This window comes from Oncorhynchus mykiss, chromosome 1 (genome assembly GCF_013265735.2).
Source record: "Oncorhynchus mykiss isolate Arlee chromosome 1, USDA_OmykA_1.1, whole genome shotgun sequence".
Classification (NCBI taxonomy): domain Eukaryota; kingdom Metazoa; phylum Chordata; class Actinopteri; order Salmoniformes; family Salmonidae; genus Oncorhynchus; species Oncorhynchus mykiss.
In genome coordinates, this window is record NC_048565.1 from 89,206,868 (window position 1) to 89,230,107 (window position 23,240).

The 23,240-nt window shown below is 40.2% G+C and overlaps 1 protein-coding gene across 4 annotated transcripts in view; it reads right to left on the reverse strand.

Moving 5' to 3' along the window:
• Positions 1–16,282: 16,282 nt before the first annotated feature.
• ghitm (growth hormone inducible transmembrane protein) overlaps positions 16,283–23,240 on the reverse strand; it is a 47,222-nt gene continuing 40,264 nt past the window's right edge. For 3 of the 4 annotated variants that reach the window (XM_036978480.1, XM_036979087.1, XM_036979551.1), the window contains exon 9: positions 16,283–17,068. In XM_036978480.1, coding sequence (XP_036834375.1) covers positions 16,984–17,068 — 85 coding nt within the window. In that variant the 3' untranslated portion in view covers positions 16,283–16,983. 4 annotated transcript variants of the gene reach the window in all.

The window sequence follows — 23,240 nt, forward strand, 5'->3', positions numbered from 1 at the left end:
AAGCCAAAATACTTCACTGGCTGAAGTAAAACGAGGTAAAAACACTTTTATTTGATCCTTTTGGAAGTCAGTGTAAGTCAAACTAACTAGAGGAGAAAGTCAGTTGATTAATGTGTTTTTAAATAACGTCCTTGATCCCCCCCCCCCCCCCCCCCCCAATCTCCTTGCAGAGCAATACATTGCCCTATCCATCCATCACACAGAGTTGTGTTATCACATTAGTTCTGAAGCGTAGCACATTCTTTCCTAAATAATTTCCACCGCTGTCATTAAACTATTAGCATTGTTGTTGTTTTCTCTGCGCGATAAGGGTGATTGTCAGCCAAACGGGAACTAATCTGCCCATATCTCTCTGTCGTTGGGTAAAATGCAAACCCTCGTTCTCCCTCAACTCGGATTTGAAGCGGACTGGTTTCAGTACAGCTGTCTTTGACTGCCATCTCCTGGTGTGTCTGAGGTACTGCAGCAAATTCAGGTGGCATGTATCCTCTTAATGTTTCTCACTCTGTCTGATCCTTCTCTCAGTGAAACACTTGAGGAAACTACATCTTCCACAGCTGCTAATCAGAGTCAATCTCACAATATCATTTAATTACACCAGAGTGATTTTACTCGTTGTTCCAATGTCTATGCACCCGCCCTGAATGTACTGTAGTGCTGTACACAGACACACAAGCTGTTCTCTCTCCTTTTTACTCTCCCGGCTACATCATTCACATCATCGTAAAAGCAAGGGCCTCCTCACTTTACTGTCCCCCATGCTACCGTTAGCTTAGCTACTAGCTAGCCTCCCCATCAAGGGCTGAGTGCACCCCCGCATCAGCAGTAAACCACGGCGTGAGAGAGAGAAAAGGGGGGGGGGGGGGGGGGGGGGGGGGAGTTATTGACATACCCTTTATTTACTTGAGGAGGAGGAGACCTCTCTGTTTATCGGTCTGTCTTCACAGTAAATGTTCCGCTCGGCAAAACTGAGAGGGAAGAAAAAGCCTCACATACGCCTCAAGTCATCCAATACAGAGTTGAACACTATAGAACAGTCATACACCGCACTGGGTTATCACATGCATTACAGAATAGTTTATATTCTATTCTATTGTATTCTATTCTATTGTATTATATTCTATTGCATTCTAATCTATTCTATTGCATTCTATTGTATTGTATTGTGTTGTGTTGTATTATATTGTATTGTATCTTATTTGATTATATTATATTGTATTATATTTTATTGTATTCTATTGTATTGTATTGTTTTTTATTGTATTCTATTGTATTCTATTGTATTGTATTGTATTCTATTGTATTCTATTGTATTGTATTGTATTCTATTCTATTGTATTCTATTGTATTATATTATATTGTATTATATTTTATTGTATTATATTGTATTGTATTATATTTTATTGTATTCTATTGTATTATATTATATTGTATTATATTTTATTGTATTCTATTGTATTGTATTGTATTTTATTGTATTCTATTGTATTGTATTCTATTGTATTGTATTCTATTGTATTATATTTTATTGTATTCTATTGTATTGTATTGTATTTTATTGTATTCTATTGTATTGTATTCTATTGTATTGTATTCTATTGTATTATATTATATTGTATTATATTTTATTGTATTATATTGTATTGTATTGTATTTTATTGTATTCTATTGTATTGTATTCTATTGTATTGTATTCTATTGTATTGTATTCTATTCTATTGTATTGTATTCTATTGTATTGTATTCTATTCTATTGTATTGTATTCTATTGTATTGTATTCTATTCTATTATATTGTATTATATTTTATTGTATTCTATTGTATTGTATTGTATATTATTGTATTATATTGTATTGTATTCTATTGTATTGTATTGTATTGTATTCTATTCTATTGTATTGTATTATATTGTATTGTATTGTATTTTATTGTATTATATTGTATTGTATTGTATTGTATTATATTGTATTGTATTGTATTGTATTATATTGTATTGTATTCTATTCTATTGTATTGTATTATATTGTTTTGTATTATATTGTATTGTGTTGTATTTTATTGTATTCTATTTCATTTGATTATATTGTGTTGTATTCTATAGTAATGTATTCTATTTTTTGTATTATTTTCTATAGTATTATATTGTATTCTATTGTTTTGTATTCTATTGTATTGTATTCTATTGTTTTGTATTCTATTGTATTGTATTCTATTGTATTGTATTCTATTGTATTGTATTCTATTGTTGTGTATTATATTGTATTGTATTCTATTGTTTTGTATTATATTGTATTGTATTATATTGTATTGTGTTGTATTTTATTGTATTCTATTTCATTTGATTATATTGTGTTGTATTCTATAGTAATGTATTCTATTTTTTGTATTATTTTCTATAGTATTATATTGTATTCTATTGTTTTGTATTCTATTGTATTGTATTCTATTGTTGTGTATTATATTGTATTGTATTCTATTGTATTGTATTCTATTGTATTGTATTCTATTGTATTGTATTCTATTGTTGTGTATTATATTGTATTGTATTCTATTGTATTGTATTCTATTGTATTGTATTCTATTGTTGTGTATTATATTGTATTGTATTCTATTGTTGTGTATTATATTGTATTGTATTCTATTGTTTTGTATTCTATTGTATTGTATTCTATTGTATTGTATTCTATTGTATTGTATTCTATTGTTGTGTATTATATAGTATTGTATTCTATTGTTTTGTATTCTATTGTATTGTATTCTATTGTTGTGTATTATATTGTATTGTATTCTATTGTATTGTATTCTATTGTATTGTATTCTATTGTATTGTATTCTATTGTTGTGTATTATATAGTATTGTATTCTATTGTTTTGTATTATATTGTATTGTATTCTATTGTATTGTATTCTATTGTATTGTATTCTATTGTATTGTATTCTATTTATTTTTATTATATTGTATTGTATTCTATTGTATTGTATTCTATTGTATTGTATTCTATTGTATTGTATTATATTGTATTGTATTCTATTTATTTTTATTATATTGTATTGTATTCTATTGTTGTGTATTATATTGTATTGTATTCTATTGTTTTGTATTATATTGTATTGTATTCAATTGTATTGTATTCTATTTATTTTTATTATATTGTTTTGTATTCTATTGTTGTGTATTATATAGTATTGTATTCTATTGTATTGTATTCTATTGTTTTGTATTATATTGTATTGTATTCTATTGTATTGTATTATATTGTATTGTATTCTATTTATTTTTATTATATTGTATTGTATAGTATTGGATTCTATTTTATTTATTTTTCCTAATGTATTATACTGTAGTGTATTATATTGTATTGGATAATATTGTAGTGTATTGTATTATATTCTATTCTATTGCATTCTATTTTATTCTATTGTATTCTACTTTATTATATTCTATTGTATTCAATTTTATTGTATTGTATTGTATTGTATTGTAGTATATTCTATTGTATTGTATTCATTGTTTTTGTATTCTATTAGTGTTACAAGAGAATGCTTTGTTTACAACATATCACAGGTGTGTGTTGGCTAATAATCATGCTATTACAGAATACTGCATGCACTGTGTTCCTGATACACTACCAATGGGCTGTGTACCAAATGGCCCCCTATCTGCTCTAAAGGGCACTTATTTTGACCAGAACTCTATAGACGGGTCAGCTGTGGCTCGTTGCAGCAAGTTTGTTCTTGTTCTTGACACCATGTCCAGTTTCGAAGAATATTGACTGATTTCATGTCAATGCTAATATGGCTAAAATTCGCTAGCTAGCCAACCAACAACTGTAACCAACAACTGGGGGGGGCATGTACAGTTGAAGTCAGAAGTTAACATACACTTAGGTTGGAATCATTAAAACTAGCTTTTCAACCACTCCACAAATGTATTGTTAACAAACTATAGTTTTGGCAAGTCGGTTAGGACATCTACTTTGTGCATGACACAAGTAATTTTTCCTAAAATTGTTTACAGACAGATTATTTCACTTATAACTCACTGTATCACAATTCCAGTGGGTCAGAAGTTTACATACACTAAGTTGACTGTGCCTTTAAACAGCCTGGAAATTTTCAGACAATGATGTCATGGCTTTAGAAGCTTCTGATCATTTGCGTCAGTTGGAGGTGTACCTGTGGATGTATTTCAAGGCCTGCCTTCAAACTCAGTGCCTCTTTTCTTTTGATTTTCCCATGACATCAAGCAATCTGCCAAGACCTCAGAAAAAAAATGTGTAGACCATCACAAGTCTGGTTCATCCTTGGGAGCAATTTCCAAACGCCTGAAGGTACCACGTTCATCTGTACAAACAATAGTATGCAAGTATATACACCATGGGACCACGCAGCCGTCATACCGCTCAGGAAGGAGATGCGTTCTGTCTCCTAGAGATGAACGTACTTTGGTGCGAAAAGTGCAAATCAATCCCAGAACAACAGCAAATTACCTTGTGAAGATGCTGGAGGAAACAGGTAGAAAAGTATCTATATCCACAGTAAAACGAGCCCTATATCGACATAACCTGAAAGGCCGCTCAGCGAGGAAGAAGCCACTGCTCCAAAACCGCCATAAAATAGCCAGACTACGGTTTGCAACTGCACATGGGAACAAAGATCGTACTTTTTGGAGGAATGTCCTCTGGTCTGATGAAACAAAAAGAGAACTGTTTGGCCATGATGACCATCGTTATGTTTGGAGGAAAAAGGGGGAGACTTGCAAGCTGAAGAACACCATCCCAACAGTGAAGCACAGGGGTGGCAGCATCATGTTGTGGGGGTGCCTTGCTGCAGGAGGGACTGGTGCACTTCGCAAAATAGATGGAATCATGAGGGGGGAAAATTATGCGGATATATTGAAGCAACATCTCAAGACGTCAGTCAGGAAGTTAAAGCTTGGTCGCAAATGGGTCTTCCAAATGGACAATGACTCCAAGAATACTTCCAAAGTTGTGGCAAAATGGCTTAAGGACAACAAAGTCCAGGTATTGGAGTGGCCATCACAAAGCCTTGACCTCAATCCTATTAAAAACTTGAGGGCAGAACTGAAAAAGCGTGTGCGAGCAAGGAGGCCTACAAACTTGACTCAGTTACACCAGCTCTGTCAGGAGGAATGGGCCAAAACTTGAGTGAAGGTTGTGAAAGGCTACCTGAAACGTATGACCCAAGTTAAACAATTTAAAGGCAGTGCTACTAAATACTAATTGAGTGTATGAAAACTTCTGACCCACTGGGAATGTGATGAAAGAAATAAATGCTGAAATAAATCTTTCTCTCTACTATTATTCTGACATTTCACATTCTTAAAATAAAGTGGTGATCCTAACTGACCTAAGACAGGGAATTTTTACTAGGATTAAAATGTCAGGAATTGTGAAAAACTGAGTTTAAAGGTATTTGGCTGAGGTGTATGTAAACTTCTGACTTCAACTGTATATCAAGATGCCTCACTCCACAGAAACAGGAGATAGGCTCCTGCCCTATGAGCCATTCTGGCAGAGACAAGGTTACTCACAGTAGTGCACTATAGGGATCAGGGTGCTGTTTTAGAGGTTACCACTATAGGGACCAGGGTGCTGTTTGAGAGGTAACCACTATAGGGACCAGGGTGCTGTTTGAGAGGTAACCACTATATGCACCAGGGTGCTGTTTGAAAGGTAACCACTATAGGGACCAGGGTGCTGTTTGAGAGGTAACCACTATAGGGACCAGGGTGCTGTTTGAAAGGTAACCACTATAGGGACCAGGGTGCTGTTTGAGAGGTTACCACTATAGGGACCAGGGTGCTGTTTGAGAGGTAACCAATGTAGGGACCAGGGTGCTGTTTGAGAGGTAACCACTATAGGGACCAGGGTGCTGTTTGAGAGGTAACCATGGAGCTGTTCAGCTGTATTGGGGCCAGGGTGCAGTTTGAGAGGTAACCACTATAGGGACCAGGGTGCTGTTTGAGAGGTAACCACTATAAGGACCAGGGTGCTGTTTGAGAGGTAACCACTATAGGGACCAGGGTGCTGTTTGAGAGGTAACCATGGAGCTGTTCAGCTGTATTGGGGCCAGGGTGCAGTTTGAGAGGTAACCACTATAGGGACCAGGGTGCTGTTTGAGAGGTAACCACTATAGGGACCAGGGTGCTGTTAGAGAGGTATCCACTATAGGGACCAGGGTGCTGTTAGAGAAGTAACCACTATAGGGACCAGGGTGCTGTTTGAGAGGTAACCATAGAGCTGCTCCAGCTGTTGGAACATCAGCACACCCTTCTGACATCAGAGAGAGGACCCCTGAGAGCAGACTGATCCACTTCATCCCTGTCCCAAACACACACCACACACACACTCCATAACCCTAAACACACAACACACACAAATACAATACCCCTAAATACACACATACACTCTCAGCAGGCCCATAGAGCTGTGTATACACACACACACACACACACACACACACACACACACACACACACACACACACACACACACACACACACACACATTAAGAACAATTATCTGTGATTTGGGAAGAATTCCACATTCACGGCCTTCAGTTTAGAGGTTGGAGAATTAATTTGGAAATTTACGTCCCAACAGCTGTGGTCTAATCTGCTTGTACGGACAGAGAATGCACCACTGTGTGAGTGAGTGTGTGTGTTTGTACAGACAGAGAATGCACCAGTGTCAAAGGAATTATGAGGATCAAGTCCATTATACACCTCAACTAGATCAGAGAGTGTGTGTGTGTGTGTGTGTGTGTGTGTGTGTGTGTGTCTATCAGAGAGTAAATGCGTTCCTCAACCACGGAGAGAGCTGATCAAGTCTTTATGTGTTGAGGAAGTCCACGCTTTAAGCTGGAAAAGTCCTGATTTCATGTTGCACCCATATGGGCTTGGGGGTTTTCAGGCTAGGTCAGGGCCAAGTCAGAGGTAAACATCAATCAACAGTCTACATATGCATCCCAAACGGCACCCTAATCCCTATGAAGTGCACTTCTTTTGACCAGATAGCGTGCTATTTGTGACATAGCCTCAGAGTTGGCTGTTCTGTAGAATGACAGCATAACATCATTATACGGCTGGTGCACATTATGGTATATTACTGGATAACGGCTGATCTAAGGACAGTCCATATTTTTCCCCCTAGTGGTTATGTTTAGAATCAGGAAAGGGTGAGCTGATCCTAGATCAGAGTGTGTATATGGATTGGTGATGCCTCTACAGTATGTTGTAAAGGATAGAAACCAAACTGGTGTGTGTGTGTGTGTGTGTGTGAGAGTGAGAGTGAGAGTGAGAGAGAGAGAGAGAGAGAGAGAGAGAGAGAGAGAGAGAGAGAAGGACTCCTCTGGTCTAGGCCTGTCAGTCAGGGTCTGAAGTCAGCCTGTAATTTGTTCGTTGCAGCTCGATGAGGGAAGGCTAAGTCTAATTCTTAACATGATTAATATGGGCGTCCTCACAGGGCAAGTTGAGTAGAAGGTGGTACAAAATGAATGGGTGGAATGGTTGGTGTGCTAGTGTAAACCCAGGGACTCTGCTCTGTTTCTCTTTCATTCTCTCGGACTCTCTCTCTCTCTTTCACTCTCTCTCTCTCTCTTTCTCTCACTCTCTCGGACTCTCTCTCTCTTTCACTCACTCTCTCGGACTCTCTCTCTTTTACTGTCTGTTTCACTCTCTCTCTCTCTCTCTCTCTCTTTTACTCTTTTTCACTCACTCTGACTGTCGCTCTCTCTCTCACTCTTTCACTTGCTCTCTCTCACACACTCTTTCTCTCTATTTCACCCACTCTCTCTGACTCTCTTTCTCTCTCACACACTCACTCTCTCTATTTCACACACTCACTCTCTGACTCTCTCTCTCTCTCACTCACTCTTTCACTTGCTCTCTCTCACACACTCACTCTCTGACTCTCTCTCTCTTTCACTCACTCACTCTCTCTCTCACTCACTCCCTCTTTCACTCTCTCTCTCTCTCACACTCACCCTCTCTTTCACTCACTCTCTCTCTCTCACTCACTCTCTCTGACTCTCTCTCTCTTTCACTTCCTCTCTCTCTCTCTCTATGTGTCTTTCTCTGTGTGTCTCTCCTCTGTATGTCTCTCTCTTTCTTTCTTTCTCCATCTCACTCTCTCTCCTCCCATCACTCATTGCAACTGTGATCTTGTTGGCACCCATTAGATCCACCAGCAATGTGGTCACATATATCAGTGTTAAGTAGTGATATTAGAGTTCAGGTGGTCCTTCACGCTTCAGCAAACCAAGGAAAGGAGGGGTGATCAACAACAATGACATAAATCATGAAAATGGCATACCAAGAAAAATGTAAAAAAAATAACTAATTTGAGGTAAAAAACTAATTGGACTCATCAAAAAAGATTTATTTATTTTTGCTCACTGTAATCCATTGTAGTCACCTGTTCACATCCTGTACAATAGTAACATTAGACTCGATATCTTAACAAACGTTAAGTCTAAGTGTAGCAGCCTGGTCTGGCTGAGTGTGAAGTAGCAGCCTGGTCTGGCTGAGTGTGAAGTAGCGGCCTGGTCTGACTGATTGTGAAGTAGCAGCCTGGTCTGGCTGAGTGTGAAGTAGCAGCCTGGTCTGACTGATTGTGAAGTAGCAGCCTGGTCTGGCTGAGTGTGAAGTAGCAGCCTGGTCTGGCTGAGTGTGAAGTAGCAGCCTGGTCTGGCTGAGTGTGAAGTAGCGGCCTGGTCTGACTGAGTGTGAAGTAGCAGCCTGGTCTGGCTGAGTGTGAAGTAGCGGCCTTGGTCTGGCTGAGTGTGAAGTAGCAGCCTGGTCTGGCTGAGTGTGAAGTAGCAGCCTGGTCTGGCTGAGTGTGAAGTAGCAGCCTGGTCTGGCTGAGTGTGAAGTAGCGGCCTTGGTCTGGCTGAGTGTGAAGTAGCAGCCTGGTCTGACTGATTGTGAAGTAGCAGCCTGGTCTGACTGATTGTGAAGTAGCAGCCTGGTCTGGCTGATTGTGAAGTAGCAGCCTGGTCTGACTGATTGTGAAGTAGCAGCCTGGTCTGGCTGATTTTGAAGTAGCAGCCTGGTCTGGCTGATTGTGAAGTAGCAGCCTGGTCTGGCTGATTGTGAAGTAGCGGCATTGGTCCAGCTGAGTGTGAAGTAGCAGCTTTGGTCCAGCTGATTGTGAAGTAGCAGCCTTGGTCCAGCTGAGTGTGAAGTAGCAGCCTTGGTCCAGCTGATTGTGAAGTAGCGGCCTTGGTCCAGCTGAGTGTGAAGTAGGAGTCTTGGTCCAGCTGATTTTGAAGTAGCAGCCTTGGTCCAGCTGAGTGTGAAGTAGCAGCCTTGGTCCAGCTGATTTTGAAGTAGCAGCCTTGGTCCAGCTGAGTGTGAAGTAGCAGCCTTGGTCCAGCTGATTGTGAAGTAGCGGCCTTGGTCCAGCTGAGTGTGAAGTAGGAGTCTTGGTCCAGCTGATTGTGAAGTAGCAGACTTAGTCTGACTGGTTGTGAAAGTTAAGGCAGACTTGCTAGAACAGCATTAGCAGAAATCAAGCCGTAAAAGCACATTTCCTGCTGACCCTTAAGTACACTGACCAAAGCAACTACTTATTTTTCAGCCAGGTCAACAGGCTCCCACATTTGTTGATGTTTGTCTAAGGTAGTTGTACATTTGTTTTCAATAGAGAAACTCAATTTGAGTGAAACGTGTGCTGTGATAACCTAGTGCTCTACTCCTATACCAAACAGACTGGTTAAATAATATATTACCTAACCCTTCTCTCTGTCAGTACAGTGTAGCTAGCCGTATAGCTAGCCTAGTGCTCTACTCCTATACCAAACAGACTGGTTAAATAATCTATTACCCAACCCTCCTCTCTGTCAGTACAGTATAGCTAGCTGTATAGCTAGCCTAGTGCTCCATTCCTATACCAAACAGACTGGTTAAATAATATATTACCCAACCCTCCTCTTTGTCAGTACAGTGTAGCTAGCTGTATAGCTAGCCTAGCGCTCCACTCCTATACCAAACAGACTGGTTAAATAATATATTACCTAACCCTCCTCTTTGTCAGTACAGTATAGCTAGCTGTATAGTTAGCCTAGTGCTCTGCTCCTATACCAAACAGACTGGTTAAATAATATATTACCCAACCCTCCTCTTTGTCAGTACAGTATAGCTAGCTGTATAGCTAGCCTAGCGCTCTGCTCCTATACCAAACAGACTGATTAAATCATCTATTACCTAACCCTTCTCTCTGTCAGTACAGTGTAGCTAGCCGTATAGCTAGCCTAGCGCTCTGCTCCTATACCAAACAGACTGGTTAAATAATATATTACCTAACCCTCCTCTCTGTCAGTACAGTGTAGCTAGCTGTATAGCTAGCCTAGTGCTCTGCTACTATACCAAACAGACTGGTTAAATAATATATTACCCAACCCTTCTCTCTGTCAGTACAGTATAGCTAGCTGTATAGCTAGCCTAGCGCTCTGCTCCTATACCAAACAGACTGGTTAAATAATATATTACCTAACCCTTCTCTCTGTCAGTACAGTATAGCTAGCCGTATAGCTAGCCTAGCGCTCTGCTCCTATACCAAACAGACTGGTTAAATAATATATTACCTAACCCTTCTCTCTGTCAGTACAGTATAGCTAGCTGTATAGCTAGCCTAGCGCTCCACTCCTATACCAAACAGACTGGTTAAATCATCTATTACCCAACCCTCCTCTTTGTCAGTACAGTATAGCTAGCTGTATAGCTAGCCTAGTGCTCTGCTCCTATACCAAACAGACTGGTTAAATAAACACAGCAGAACCAGAGCGGAGCTTGTTACCTCATGCAGTTTGACATGCCGTTTGTTTGTTGAAATGTGCTTCTACTGAAATGCCTGGTTAGTGACCTAATGCCTTCTACACTGAGCACATAGAGGAGTAGGAGGGATAGAGGAAGGAGGGACTTCAGAGGCAGAAAAATTACCTCCATATTTTTCCAATATGATGGTATGTCCGTAGGCCCTAAGAGCAGACTGGGGTATATCCCAAATGGAACCTTATTTATTATTGGTCCTCGTCAAATGTAGTACACTTCACAGGGAATAGGGTGCTGTTTGGACGCGTCCTATTCCATTCGTGAGGCGGACTGAAGGCTGACACACTACTTTAAACTGAGTACGATCAACAATTCGGTGGAAAAGTAAGAGGTGGAAGAAGGAAACTCAGCTCAACAAATGTCACCAGTAATCTGGGCGACAGACGGATGGTGAGAAGAGGAAAGTTCTAGAAAAGATGAAAAGATGTCATTCCTGGGGAACCAGCATACAGTACATCACTACTTCCTGCTCTTGATTAGAGGGACAAACTGATTTGTTGCTGAATGTAATGAATTAAGACCAAGTCGACATTCCAAATTGGTGCCCTATTACCCATAGAGCTCTGTCGAAAGTAGTGCACTGTATGTAGGGAATAGGGTGCCAGCCCTGGTCTAAAGTAGTGCACTATATGTAGGGAACAGCGTGCCAGCCCTGGTCTAAAGTAGTGCACTATATGTAGGGAATAGGGTGCCAGCCCTGGTCTAAAGTAGTGCACTATATATAGGGAATAGGGTGCCAGCCCTGGTCTAAAGTAGTGTGCTATATGTAGGGAATAGGGTGCCAGCCCTGGTCTAAAGTAGTGCACTATATATATATTTAGAATGCAATCAGAGATGAAGATCTCAACTACCCCAGAGGGAACTACAGAAGGAGAGCGCTATGTAGGATGTTACCAAATGAACTTCCAGGAAATTAGTACTGTACATCAATAGAGGCTTTAACAGTTGTTAGTTGAAGTTGACAGAAACAAGACGTATCCAATACAGACAGAGACAGTGATTACCAACCAGAACCCACACAATCATCTACTATCTAAACACGGCGACATGTCTGATCTGCATTGACATCACTAGCGTTGCCTAGAGACGGTTTTCAGAGTGGTTAATTACAGCAGGCCATGTAAACTATATGTTGATGAATGAAGACACATCAAAACTATCAATCCAGTTCATGATGTTCTGATATTTTGATGTTCTGATGTTCTGATGTTGTGATGTTCTGATATTGTGATGTTCTGATATTGTGATGTTCTGATGTTGTGATGTTCTGATATTATGATGTTCTGATATTCTGATATTCTGATGTTCTGATATTGTGATGTTCTGATATTGTGATGTTATGATATTATGATATTCTGATATTGTGATGTTCTGATATTATGATGTTCTGATATTCTGATATTATGATATTGTGATGTTGTGATATTTTGATGTTCTGATGTTGATATTATGATGTTCTGATGTTGTGATGTTCTGATATTATATATTATTTTCTGATATTAGGATGTTTTGATGTTCTGATATTGTAATGTTCTGATGTAAGTGTATTTCCTGCTTTTCCTTCCATCTGATTGTATTAATGAAATCCAGACAGTAAAATTGATAAACTCCCATTTGTGCACAAAAATGTGTGTGCATTACAAAACCTACAATGACTAATTAGTCAATTGCCCACCAGTAGTCCATAGTAATAAGGCTGTTCTTCCACCTATCCAGTCCTTTCAGATAGGAGGCCAAGGAAACGTGGTAGAGGTTAGCGAGCAACCAGCCCCTGGTGTTGCACCACCTCCTCTAAGCTGAGTCTGGTTTTGACTGATGCTTGCCCCGATCATGGTGTCCACGGCCTGGCGTGTGGTGTGGTGTCCACGGCCTGGCGTGTGGTGTGGTGTCCAGGGCCTGGCGTGTGGTGTCAACGGCCTGCCGTGTGGTGTCCACGGCCTGTCGTGTGGTGTGGTGTCCAGGGCCTGGCGTGTGGTGTCCACGGCCTGGTGTGTGGTGTCCAGGGCCTGGCGTGTGGTGTGGTGTCCACGGCCTGGCGTGTGGTGTCCACGGCCTGGCGTGTGGTGTGGTGTCCACGGCCTGGCGTGTGGTGTGGTGTCCACGGCCTGGCGTGTGGTGTCCAGGGCCTGGCGTGTGGTGTCCACGGCCTGGTGTGTGGTGTCCAGGGCCTGGCGTGTGGTGTGGTGTCCACGGCCTGGCGTGTGGTGTCCACGGCCTGGCGTGTGGTGTGGTGTCCACGGCCTGGCGTGTGGTGTGGTGTCCACGGCCTGGCGTGTGGTGTCCACGGCCTGGCGTGTGGTGTCCACGGCCTGCCGTTTGGTGTCCACGGCCTGCCGTGTGGTGTCCACGGCCTGTCGTGTGGTGTCCACGGCCTGTCGTGTGGTGTCCACGACCTGCCGTTTGGTGTCCACGGCCTGCCGTTTCGTGTCCACGGCCTGCCGTGTGGTGTCCACAGCCTGGCGTGTGGTGTCCCCGGCTTGGCGTGTGGTGTCCCCTTCCTGGCGTGTGGTGTCCACGGCCTGGCGTGTGGTGTCCACGGCCTTTAGTCAGTCACCAATTGTGCAAGTTCTCCCACTTAAAAAGATGAGAGAGGCCTGTAATTTTCATCATAGGTACACTTCATCTTTGACAGACAAAATGAGAAGAAAAAAATCCAGAAAATCACATTGTAGGATTTTTTATGAATTTATTTGCCAATTATGGTGGAAAATAAGTATTTGGTCAATAACAAAAGTTTATCTCAATACTTTGTTATATACCCTTTGTTGGTAATGACAGAGGTCAAACGTTCTCTGTAAGTCTTCACAAGGTTTTCACACACTGTTGCTGGAATTTTGGCCCATTCCTCCATGCAGATCTCCTCTAGAGCAGTGATGTGATGGGGCTGTTGCTGGGCATCACGGACTTTCAACTCCGTCCAAAGATTTTCTATGGAGTTGAGATCTGGAGACTGGCTAGGCCACTCCAGGACCTTGAAATGCTTCTTACGAAGCCACTCCTTCGTTGCCCGGGGCGGTGTGTTTGGGATCATTGTCATGCTGAAAGACCCAGCCACGTTTATTCTTCAATGCCCTTGCTGATGGAAGGAGGGTTTCACTCAAAATCTCACGATAGATGGCCCCATTCATTCTTTCTTTACATGGATCAGTCGTCCTGGTACCTTTGCAGAAAAACAGCCCCAAAGCATGATGTTTCCACCCCCATGCTCCACAGTAGGTATGGTGTTCCTTGGATGCAACTCAGCATTCTTTGTCCTCCAAACACGACGAGTTGAGTTTTTACCAAAAAGTTATATTTTGGTTTTTATCTGACCATATGACATTCTCCCAATCTTCTTCTGGATCATCCAAATGCTCTCTAGCAAACTTCAGACGGGCCTGGACATGTACTGGCTTAAGCAGGGGGATACGTCTGGCACTGCAGGATTTGAGTCCCTGGCGGCGTAGTGTGTTACTGATGGTAGGCTTTGTTACTTTGGTCCCAGCTCTCTGCAGGTCATTCACTAGGTGACCCCTGTGTGGTTCTGGGATTTTTGCTCACCGTTCCTGTGATCATTTTGACCCCACAGGGTGAGATCTTGCGTGGAGCCCCAGATCGAGGGAGATTATCAGTGGTCTTGTATGTCTTCCATTTCCTAATAATTGCTCCCACAGTTGATTTCTTCAAACCAAGCTGCTTACCTATTGTAGATTCAGTCTTCCCAGCCTGGTGCAGGTCTACAATTTTGTTTCTGATGTCCTTTGACATCTCTTTGGTCTTGGTCATAGTGGAGTTTGGAGTGTGATTGTTTGAGGTTGTGGACAGGTGTCTTTTATACTGATAACAAGTTCAAACAGGTGCCATTCATACATGTAACGAGTGGAGGACAGCGGAGCCTCTTAAAGAAGTTACAGGTCTGTGAGAGCCAGAAATCTTGCTTGTTTGTAGGTGACCAAATACTTATTTTCCACCATAATTTGCAAATAAAGTCATTAAAAATCCTACAATATGATTTTCTGGATTTTTTAAAATCATTTTAGTCTGTCATAGTTGAAGTGTACCTATGATGAAAATTACAGGCCTCTCATCTTTTTAAGTGGGAGAACTTGCACAATTGTTGGCTGACTAAATACTTATTTGCCCCACTGTATCTACAAGGAAACATACATGTGTGTGTGTGTATGTTATCATGTGTGTGTGTGTATGTTATCATGTGTGTGTGTGTATGTTATCATGTGTGTGTGTGTGCATGTGCCTATGTTCGGGTTACTTCACTGTCCTAGTGGTCCATAGGATGTACTTTTACCTGCTTTTTAAATCTGATTCTACTATAATATATGATAACCCTACTACCCATCCCCTAACTGGAGGAATGGACAACAAGTACGTTTCTACTTCCAGCTTATACATACTATATACATTTTATGGACACAGTATATGTTGCAATAGTTATCTTTTGTTTGTTTTTAGTCCCATCCTTCAGCTCCACTCAAACCCTCCCATCTATCTCTGAACCCCATCCAGTCCCATCCTTCAGCTCCACTCAACCCCTCCCATCTATCTCTGAACACCATCCAGTCCCATCCTTCAGCTCCACTCAACCCCTCCCATCTAGCTCTGAACACCATCCAGTCCCATCCTTCAGCTCCACTCAACCCCTCCCATCTATCTCTGAACACCATCCAGTTTAGGTTCTCCTCCTATCAGTGGTCTCCTTTATCCATACAGGTCAGGCTTTCCTCCTATCAGTGGTCTCCTTTATCCATACAGGTCAGGATTTCCTCCTATCAGTGATCTAATTTATCCATACAGGTTAGGCTTTCCTCCTATCAATGATCTTTATCCAGACAGGTTAGGCTTTCCTCCTATCAATGATCTTTATCCAGACAGGTTAGGCTTTCCTTCTACAAGTGATCTTTATCCAGAAGTGCTTTCCTCCTATCAGTGATCTTTATCCAGAAGGGCTTTCCTCCTACCAGTGATCTTTATCCAGAAGGGCTTTCCTCCTACCAGTGATCTTTATCCAGAAGGGCTTTCCTCCTACCAGTGATCTTTATCCAGAAGGGCTTTCCTCCTACCAGTGATCTTTATCCAGAAGGGCTTTCCTCCTACCAGTGATCTTTATCCAGAAGGGCTTTCCTCCTATCAGTGATCTGTATCCAGAAGGGCTTTCCTCCTATCAGTGATCTTTATCCAGAAGGGCTTTCCTCCTATCAGTGATCTTTATCCAGAAGGGCTTTCCTCCTGGTACATGTAAATGGTGAATAAAAGGTGATATTTTCCTCGTACTGTTACTTAATGGAGATTCTCCTGACCCAAGATGCTACTGAAAACAGTCCAGACGAGCCTCGACAGTATCACACAAATTATTCAGTGAATAACACTGATCAATATGCTCCCAAACTGTCCATTTGTTTTCATGAAATAGCTCAACATAAATACACCAACTGCATTCTCTTTCACTTTTATTGAATGATACCAGAACAGCGTTGATCACATTCAATCACTTTCATTCTAACAGAAACAACACGTCAAAGCACCACCCATCCAAGGCTCGGCCCGATACAACACATCCAAGGCTCGGCCCGATACAACACATCCAAGTTCAGTCTCTGTCAAGGAGTTAAGCACATAGTCACACGTATTGTATGTGTGGAGGCTAGAAGAAGTACAAGGTTGAGGGATGATATAAATATGATGTTTGCCCAACTTTGTCTTGCTGGCCAGGAATGGGAACACCCACCTCAAGTGAAAATAAATATATATAAAATATAAAGGAACAATTAAGAGGATGAGACTGAGGGACAATCTGTGATGTTGACAGATATCCCCATTAACAATCCTGACTTTAAATAAAAATATGCCTCCCTCAGAATCAAGACAAAAACATATTTTTTAACATTCTGAATATGGAACAGAGCAAGATGTCGTCCTTACTTGGATGAGTGTCAATATGCTCTAGGAAATTGCAATCCTCTTCTTCACACAAAAGCAACACATTTTTTTATTGTGTCAGTTGAAAATACGTTTTCAAACTAAAAAGTAGGTAACAGCTGATGTACGGTGCTAATTGTAGAACATATCGTTGTTGTTCAACTGTGTGGAAGGTTGAAGGTTTAACGTAGATGTAAAGTCAGACTGGAACGTCTTCATTTCTTTCTGTTTCCTCCGCCAGACAGAATCATCACCATCCTCATGAAGATGTTCAGAGTGTCCATGTAGATCCCCATGCACCTACAAGACAGGAGAACACCACAGAGCACCAACCGTCAGCTTCATATATCACTATACAAGACAGGATAAACACCACAGAGCACCAACCGTCAGCTTCATATCACTATACAAGACAGGATAACACCACAGAGCACCAACCGTCAGCTTCATATATCACTATACAAGACAGGATAAACACCACAGAGCACCAACCGTCAGCTTCATATCACTATACAAGACAGGATAACACCACAGAGCACCAACCGTCAGCTTCCTATATCACTATACAAGACAGGATAACACCACAGAGCACCAACCGTCAGCTTCCTATATCACTATACAAGACAGGATAACACCACAGAGCACCAACCGTCAGCTTCCTATATCACTATACAAGACAGGATAACACCACAGAGCACCAACTGTCAGCTTCATATCACTATACAAGACAGGATAATACCACAGAGCACCAACTGTCAGCTTCATATCACTATACAAGACAGGATAACACCACAGAGCACCAACCGTCAGCTTCCTATATCACTATACAAGACAGGATAAAACCACAGAGCACCAACTGTCAGCTTCATATCACTATACAAGACAGGATAATACCACAGAGCACCAATCATCAGCTTCATATATCAGTATACAAGACAGGATAAACACCACTAGGCCAGTATTCTACTGTATAGTAGGCCAGAGTTATACTGTATCAATGGTATTTAGTATAATATACTGTATCATAATGTCTTTAGTATATTAGGACAGTATTATACTGCATCACAGTGGTACTGACAGTATTATACTGCATCACAGTGGTACTGACAGTATTATACTGCATCACAGTGGTACTGACAGTATTATACTGCATCACAGTGGTACTGACAGTATTATACTGCATCACAGTGGTACTGACAGTATTATACTGCATCACAGTGGTACTGACAGTATTATACTGCATCACAGTGGTACTGACAGTATTATACTGCATCACAGTGGTACTGACAGTATTATACTGCATCATAGTGGTACTGACAGTATTTACCTGCATCATAGTGGTACTGACAGTATTATACTGCATCACAGTGGTACTGACAGTATTATACTGCATCATAGTGGTACTGACAGTATTATACTGCATCATAGTGGTACTGACAGTATTATACTGCATCATAGTGGTACTGACAGTATTATACTGCATCATAGTCGTAGTTTACTGTATTATACTGCATCACAGTGGTACTGACAGTATTATACTGCATCATAGTGGTACTGACAGTATTATACTGCATCATAGTCGTAGTTTACTGTATTATACTGCATCACAGTGGTACTGACAGTATTATACTGCATCAGTGGTACTGACAGTATTATACTGCATCACAGTGGTACTGACAGTATTATACTGCATCACAGTGGTACTGACAGTATTATACTGCATCACAGTGGTACTGACAGTATTATACTGCATCATAGTGGTACTGACAGCAGAATACTGCATCACACTGGTACTGACAGTATTATACTGCATCACAGTTGTACTGACAGTATTATACTGCATCATAGTGGTACTGACAGTATTATACTGCCTCACAGTGGTAGTTGACTATCTGTTTAAACAATAAGGAACAGAACTGGACTAGTTGACTGTCTGTTTAAACAGTAAGGAACAGAACTGGACTAGTTGACTATCTGTTTAAACAGTAAGGTACAGAACTGGACTAGTTGACTGTCTGTTTAAACAGTAAGGAACAGAACTGGACTAGTTGACTGTCTGTTTAAACAGTAAGGAACAGAACTGGACTAGTTGACTGTCTGTTTAAACAGTAAGGAACAGAACTGGACTAGTTGACTGTCTGTTTAAACAGTAAGGAACAGAACTGGACTAGTTGACTGTCTGTTTAAACAGTAAGGAACAGAACTGGACTAGTTGACTGTCTGTTTAAACAGTAAGGAACAGAACTGGACTAGTTGACTATCTGTTTAAACAGTAAGGAACAGAACTGGACTAGTTGACTATCTGTTTAAACAGTAAGGTATAGAACTGGACTAGTTGACTATCTGTTTAAACAGTAAGGTACAGAACTGGACTAGTTGACTATCTGTTTAAACAGTAAGGTATAGAACTGGACTAGTTGACTATCTGTTTAAACAGTAAGGAACAGAACTGGACTAGTTGACTGTCTGTTTAAACAGTAAGGAACAGAACTGGACTAGTTGACTGTCTGTTTAAACAGTAAGGAACAGAACTGGACTAGTTGACTGTCTGTTTAAACAGTAAGGGACAGAACTGGACTAGTTGACTATCTGTTTAAACAGTAAGGAACAGAACTGGACTAGTTGACTATCTGTTTAAACAGTAAGGAACAGAACTGGACTAGTTGACTATCTGTTTAAACAGTAAGGAACAGAACTGGACTAGTTGACTATCTGTTTAAACAGTAAGGTACAGAACTGGACTAGTTGACTATCTGTTTAAACAGTAAGGAACAGAACTGGACTAGTTGACTATCTGTTTAAACAGTAAGGAACAGAACTGGACTAGTTGACTATCTGTTTAAACAGTAAGGAACAGAACTGGACTAGTTGACTATCTGTTTAAACAGTAAGGAACAGAACTGGACTAGTTGACTGTCTGTTTAAACAGTAAGGAACAGAACTGGACTAGTTGACTGTCTGTTTAAACAGTAAGGAACAGAACTGGACTAGTTGACTAGCTGTTTAAACAGTAAGGAACAGAACTGGACTAGTTGACTGTCTGTTTAAACAGTAAGGTACAGAACGGGACTAGTTGACTGTCTGATTAAACAGTAAGGAACAGAACGGGACTAGTTGACTATCTGTTTAAACAGTAAGGTACAGAACTGGACTAGTTGACTATCTGTTTAAACAGTAAGGAACAGAACTGGACTAGTTGACTGTCTGTTTAAACAGTAAGGAACAGAACTGGACTAGTTGACTGTCTGTTTAAACAGTAAGGAACAGAACTGGACTAGTTGACTATCTGTTTAAACAGTAAGGAACAGAACTGGACTAGTTGACTGTCTGTTTAAACAGTAAGGAACAGAACTGGACTAGTTGACTATCTGTTTAAACAGTAAGGAACAGAACTGGACTAGTTGACTATCTGTTTAAACAGTAAGGAACAGAACTGGACTAGTTGACTATCTGTTTAAACAGTAAGGTATAGAACTGGACTAGTTGACTATCTGTTTAAACAGTAAGGTACAGAACTGGACTAGTTGACTATCTGTTTAAACAGTAAGGTACAGAACTGGACTAGTTGACTATCTGTTTAAACAGTAAGGTATAGAACTGGACTAGTTGACTATCTGTTTAAACAGTAAGGAACAGAACTGGACTAGTTGACTATCTGTTTAAACAGTAAGGAACAGAACTGGACTAGTTGACTATCTGTTTAAACAGTAAGGTTCAGAACTGGACTAGTTGACTATCTGTTTAAACAGTAAGGAACAGAACTGGACTAGTTGACTGTCTGTTTAAACAGTAAGGAACAGAACTGGACTAGTTGACTGTCTGTTTAAACAGTAAGGGACAGAACTGGACTAGTTGACTATCTGTTTAAACAGTAAGGAACAGAACTGGACTAGTTGACTATCTGTTTAAACAGTAAGGAACAGAACTGGACTAGTTGACTATCTGTTTAAACAGTAAGGAACAGAACTGGACTAGTTGACTATCTGTTTAAACAGTAAGGTACAGAACTGGACTAGTTGACTATCTGTTTAAACAGTAAGGAACAGAACTGGACTAGTTGACTATCTGTTTAAACAGTAAGGAACAGAACTGGACTAGTTGACTATCTGTTTAAACAGTAAGGAACAGAACTGGACTAGTTGACTATCTGTTTAAACAGTAAGGAACAGAACTGGACTAGTTGACTGTCTGTTTAAACAGTAAGGAACAGAACTGGACTAGTTGACTAGCTGTTTAAACAGTAAGGAACAGAACTGGACTAGTTGACTGTCCGTTTAAACAGTAAGGTACAGAACGGGACTAGTTGACTGTCCGATTAAACAGTAAGGAACAGAACTGGACTAGTTGACTATCTGTTTAAACAGTAAGGTACAGAACTGGACTAGTTGACTATCTGTTTAAACAGTAAGGAACAGAACTGGACTAGTTGACTGTCTGTTTAAACAGTAAGGAACAGAACTGGACTAGTTGACTGTCTGTTTAAACAGTAAAGAACAGAACTGGACTAGTTGACTGTCTGTTTAAACAGTAAGGAACAGAACTGGACTAGTTGACTGTCTGTTTAAACAGTAAGGTACAGAACTGGACTGGTTGACTATCTGTTTAAACATTAAGGAACAGAACTGGACTAGTTGACTGTCTGTTTAAACAGTAAGGAACAGAACTGGACTAGTTGACTGTCTGTTTAAACAGTAAGGAACAGAACTGGACTAGTTGACTATCTGTTTAAACAGTAAGGTACAGAACTGGACTAGTTGACTATCTGTTTAAACAGTAAGGAACAGAACTGGACTAGTTGACTGTCTGTTTAAACAGTAAGGAACAGAAGTGGACTAGTTGACTGTCTGTTTAAACAGTAAGGAACAGAAGTGGACTAGTTGACTATCTGTTTAAACAGTAAGGAACAGAACTGGACTAGTTGACTATCTGTTTAAACAGTAAGGAACAGAACTGGACTAGTTGCCTATCTGTTTAAACAGTAAGGAACAGAACTGGACTAGTTGCCTATCTGTTTAAACAGTAAGGAACAGAACTGGACTAGTTGACTATCTGTTTAAACAGTAAGGAACAGAACTGGACTAGTTGACTATCTGTTTAAACAGTAAGGAACAGAACTGGACTAGTTGCCTATCTGTTTAAACAGTAAGGAACAGAACTGGACTAGTTGACTATCTGTTTAAACAGTAAGGAACAGAACTGGACTAGTTGACTATCTGTTTAAACAGTAAGGAACAGAACTGGACTAGTTGACTATCTGTTTAAACAGTAAGGTACAGAACTGGACTAGTTGACTATCTGTTTAAACAGTAAGGAACAGAACTGGACTAGTTGACTATCTGTTTAAACAGTAAGGAACAGAACTGGACTAGTTGACTATCTGTTTAAACAGTAAGGAACAGAACTGGACTAGTTGACTATCTGTTTAAACAGTAAGGAACAGAACTGGACTAGTTGACTATCTGTTTAAACAGTAAGGAACAGAACTGGACTAGTTGACTATCTGTTTAAACAGTAAGGTACAGAACTGGACTAGTTGACTATCTGTTTAAACAGTAAGGAACAGAACTGGACTAGTTGACTGTCTGTTTAAACAGTAAGGAACAGAACTGGACTAGTTGACTATCTGTTTAAACAGTAAGGAACAGAACTGGACTAGTTGACTGTCTGTTTAAACAGTAAGGAACCGAACTGGACTAGTTGACTGTCTGTTTAAACAGTAAGGAACAGAAGTGGACTAGTTGACTGTCTGTTTAAACAGTAAGGAACAGAACTGGACTAGTTGACTATCTGTTTAAACAGTAAGGTATAGAACTGGACTAGTTGACTATCTGTTTAAACAGTAAGGAACAGAACTGGACTAGTTGACTGTCTGTTTAAACAGTAAGGAACAGAACTGGACTAGTTGCCTATCTGTTTAAACAGTAAGGAACAGAACTGGACTAGTTGCCTATCTGTTTAAACAGTAAGGAACAGAACTGGACTAGTTGCCTATCTGTTTAAACAGTAAGGAACAGAACTGGACTAGTTGACTATCTGTTTAAACAGTAAGGAACAGAACTGGACTAGTTGACTATCTGTTTAAACAGTAAGGAACAGAACTGGACTAGTTGACTATCTGTTTAAACAGTAAGGAACAGAACTGGACTAGTTGACTATCTGTTTAAACAGTAAGGAACAGAACTGGACTAGTTGACTATCTGTTTAAACAGTAAGGTACAGAACTGGACTAGTTGACTATCTGTTTAAACAGTAAGGTACAGAACTGGACTAGTTGACTATCTGTTTAAACAGTAAGGAACAGAACTGGACTAGTTGACTGTCTGTTTAAACAGTAAGGAACAGAACTGGACTAGTTGACTATCTGTTTAAACAGTAAGGAACAGAACTGGACTAGTTGACTGTCTGTTTAAACAGTAAGGAACCGAACTGGACTAGTTGACTGTCTGTTTAAACAGTAAGGAACAGAAGTGGA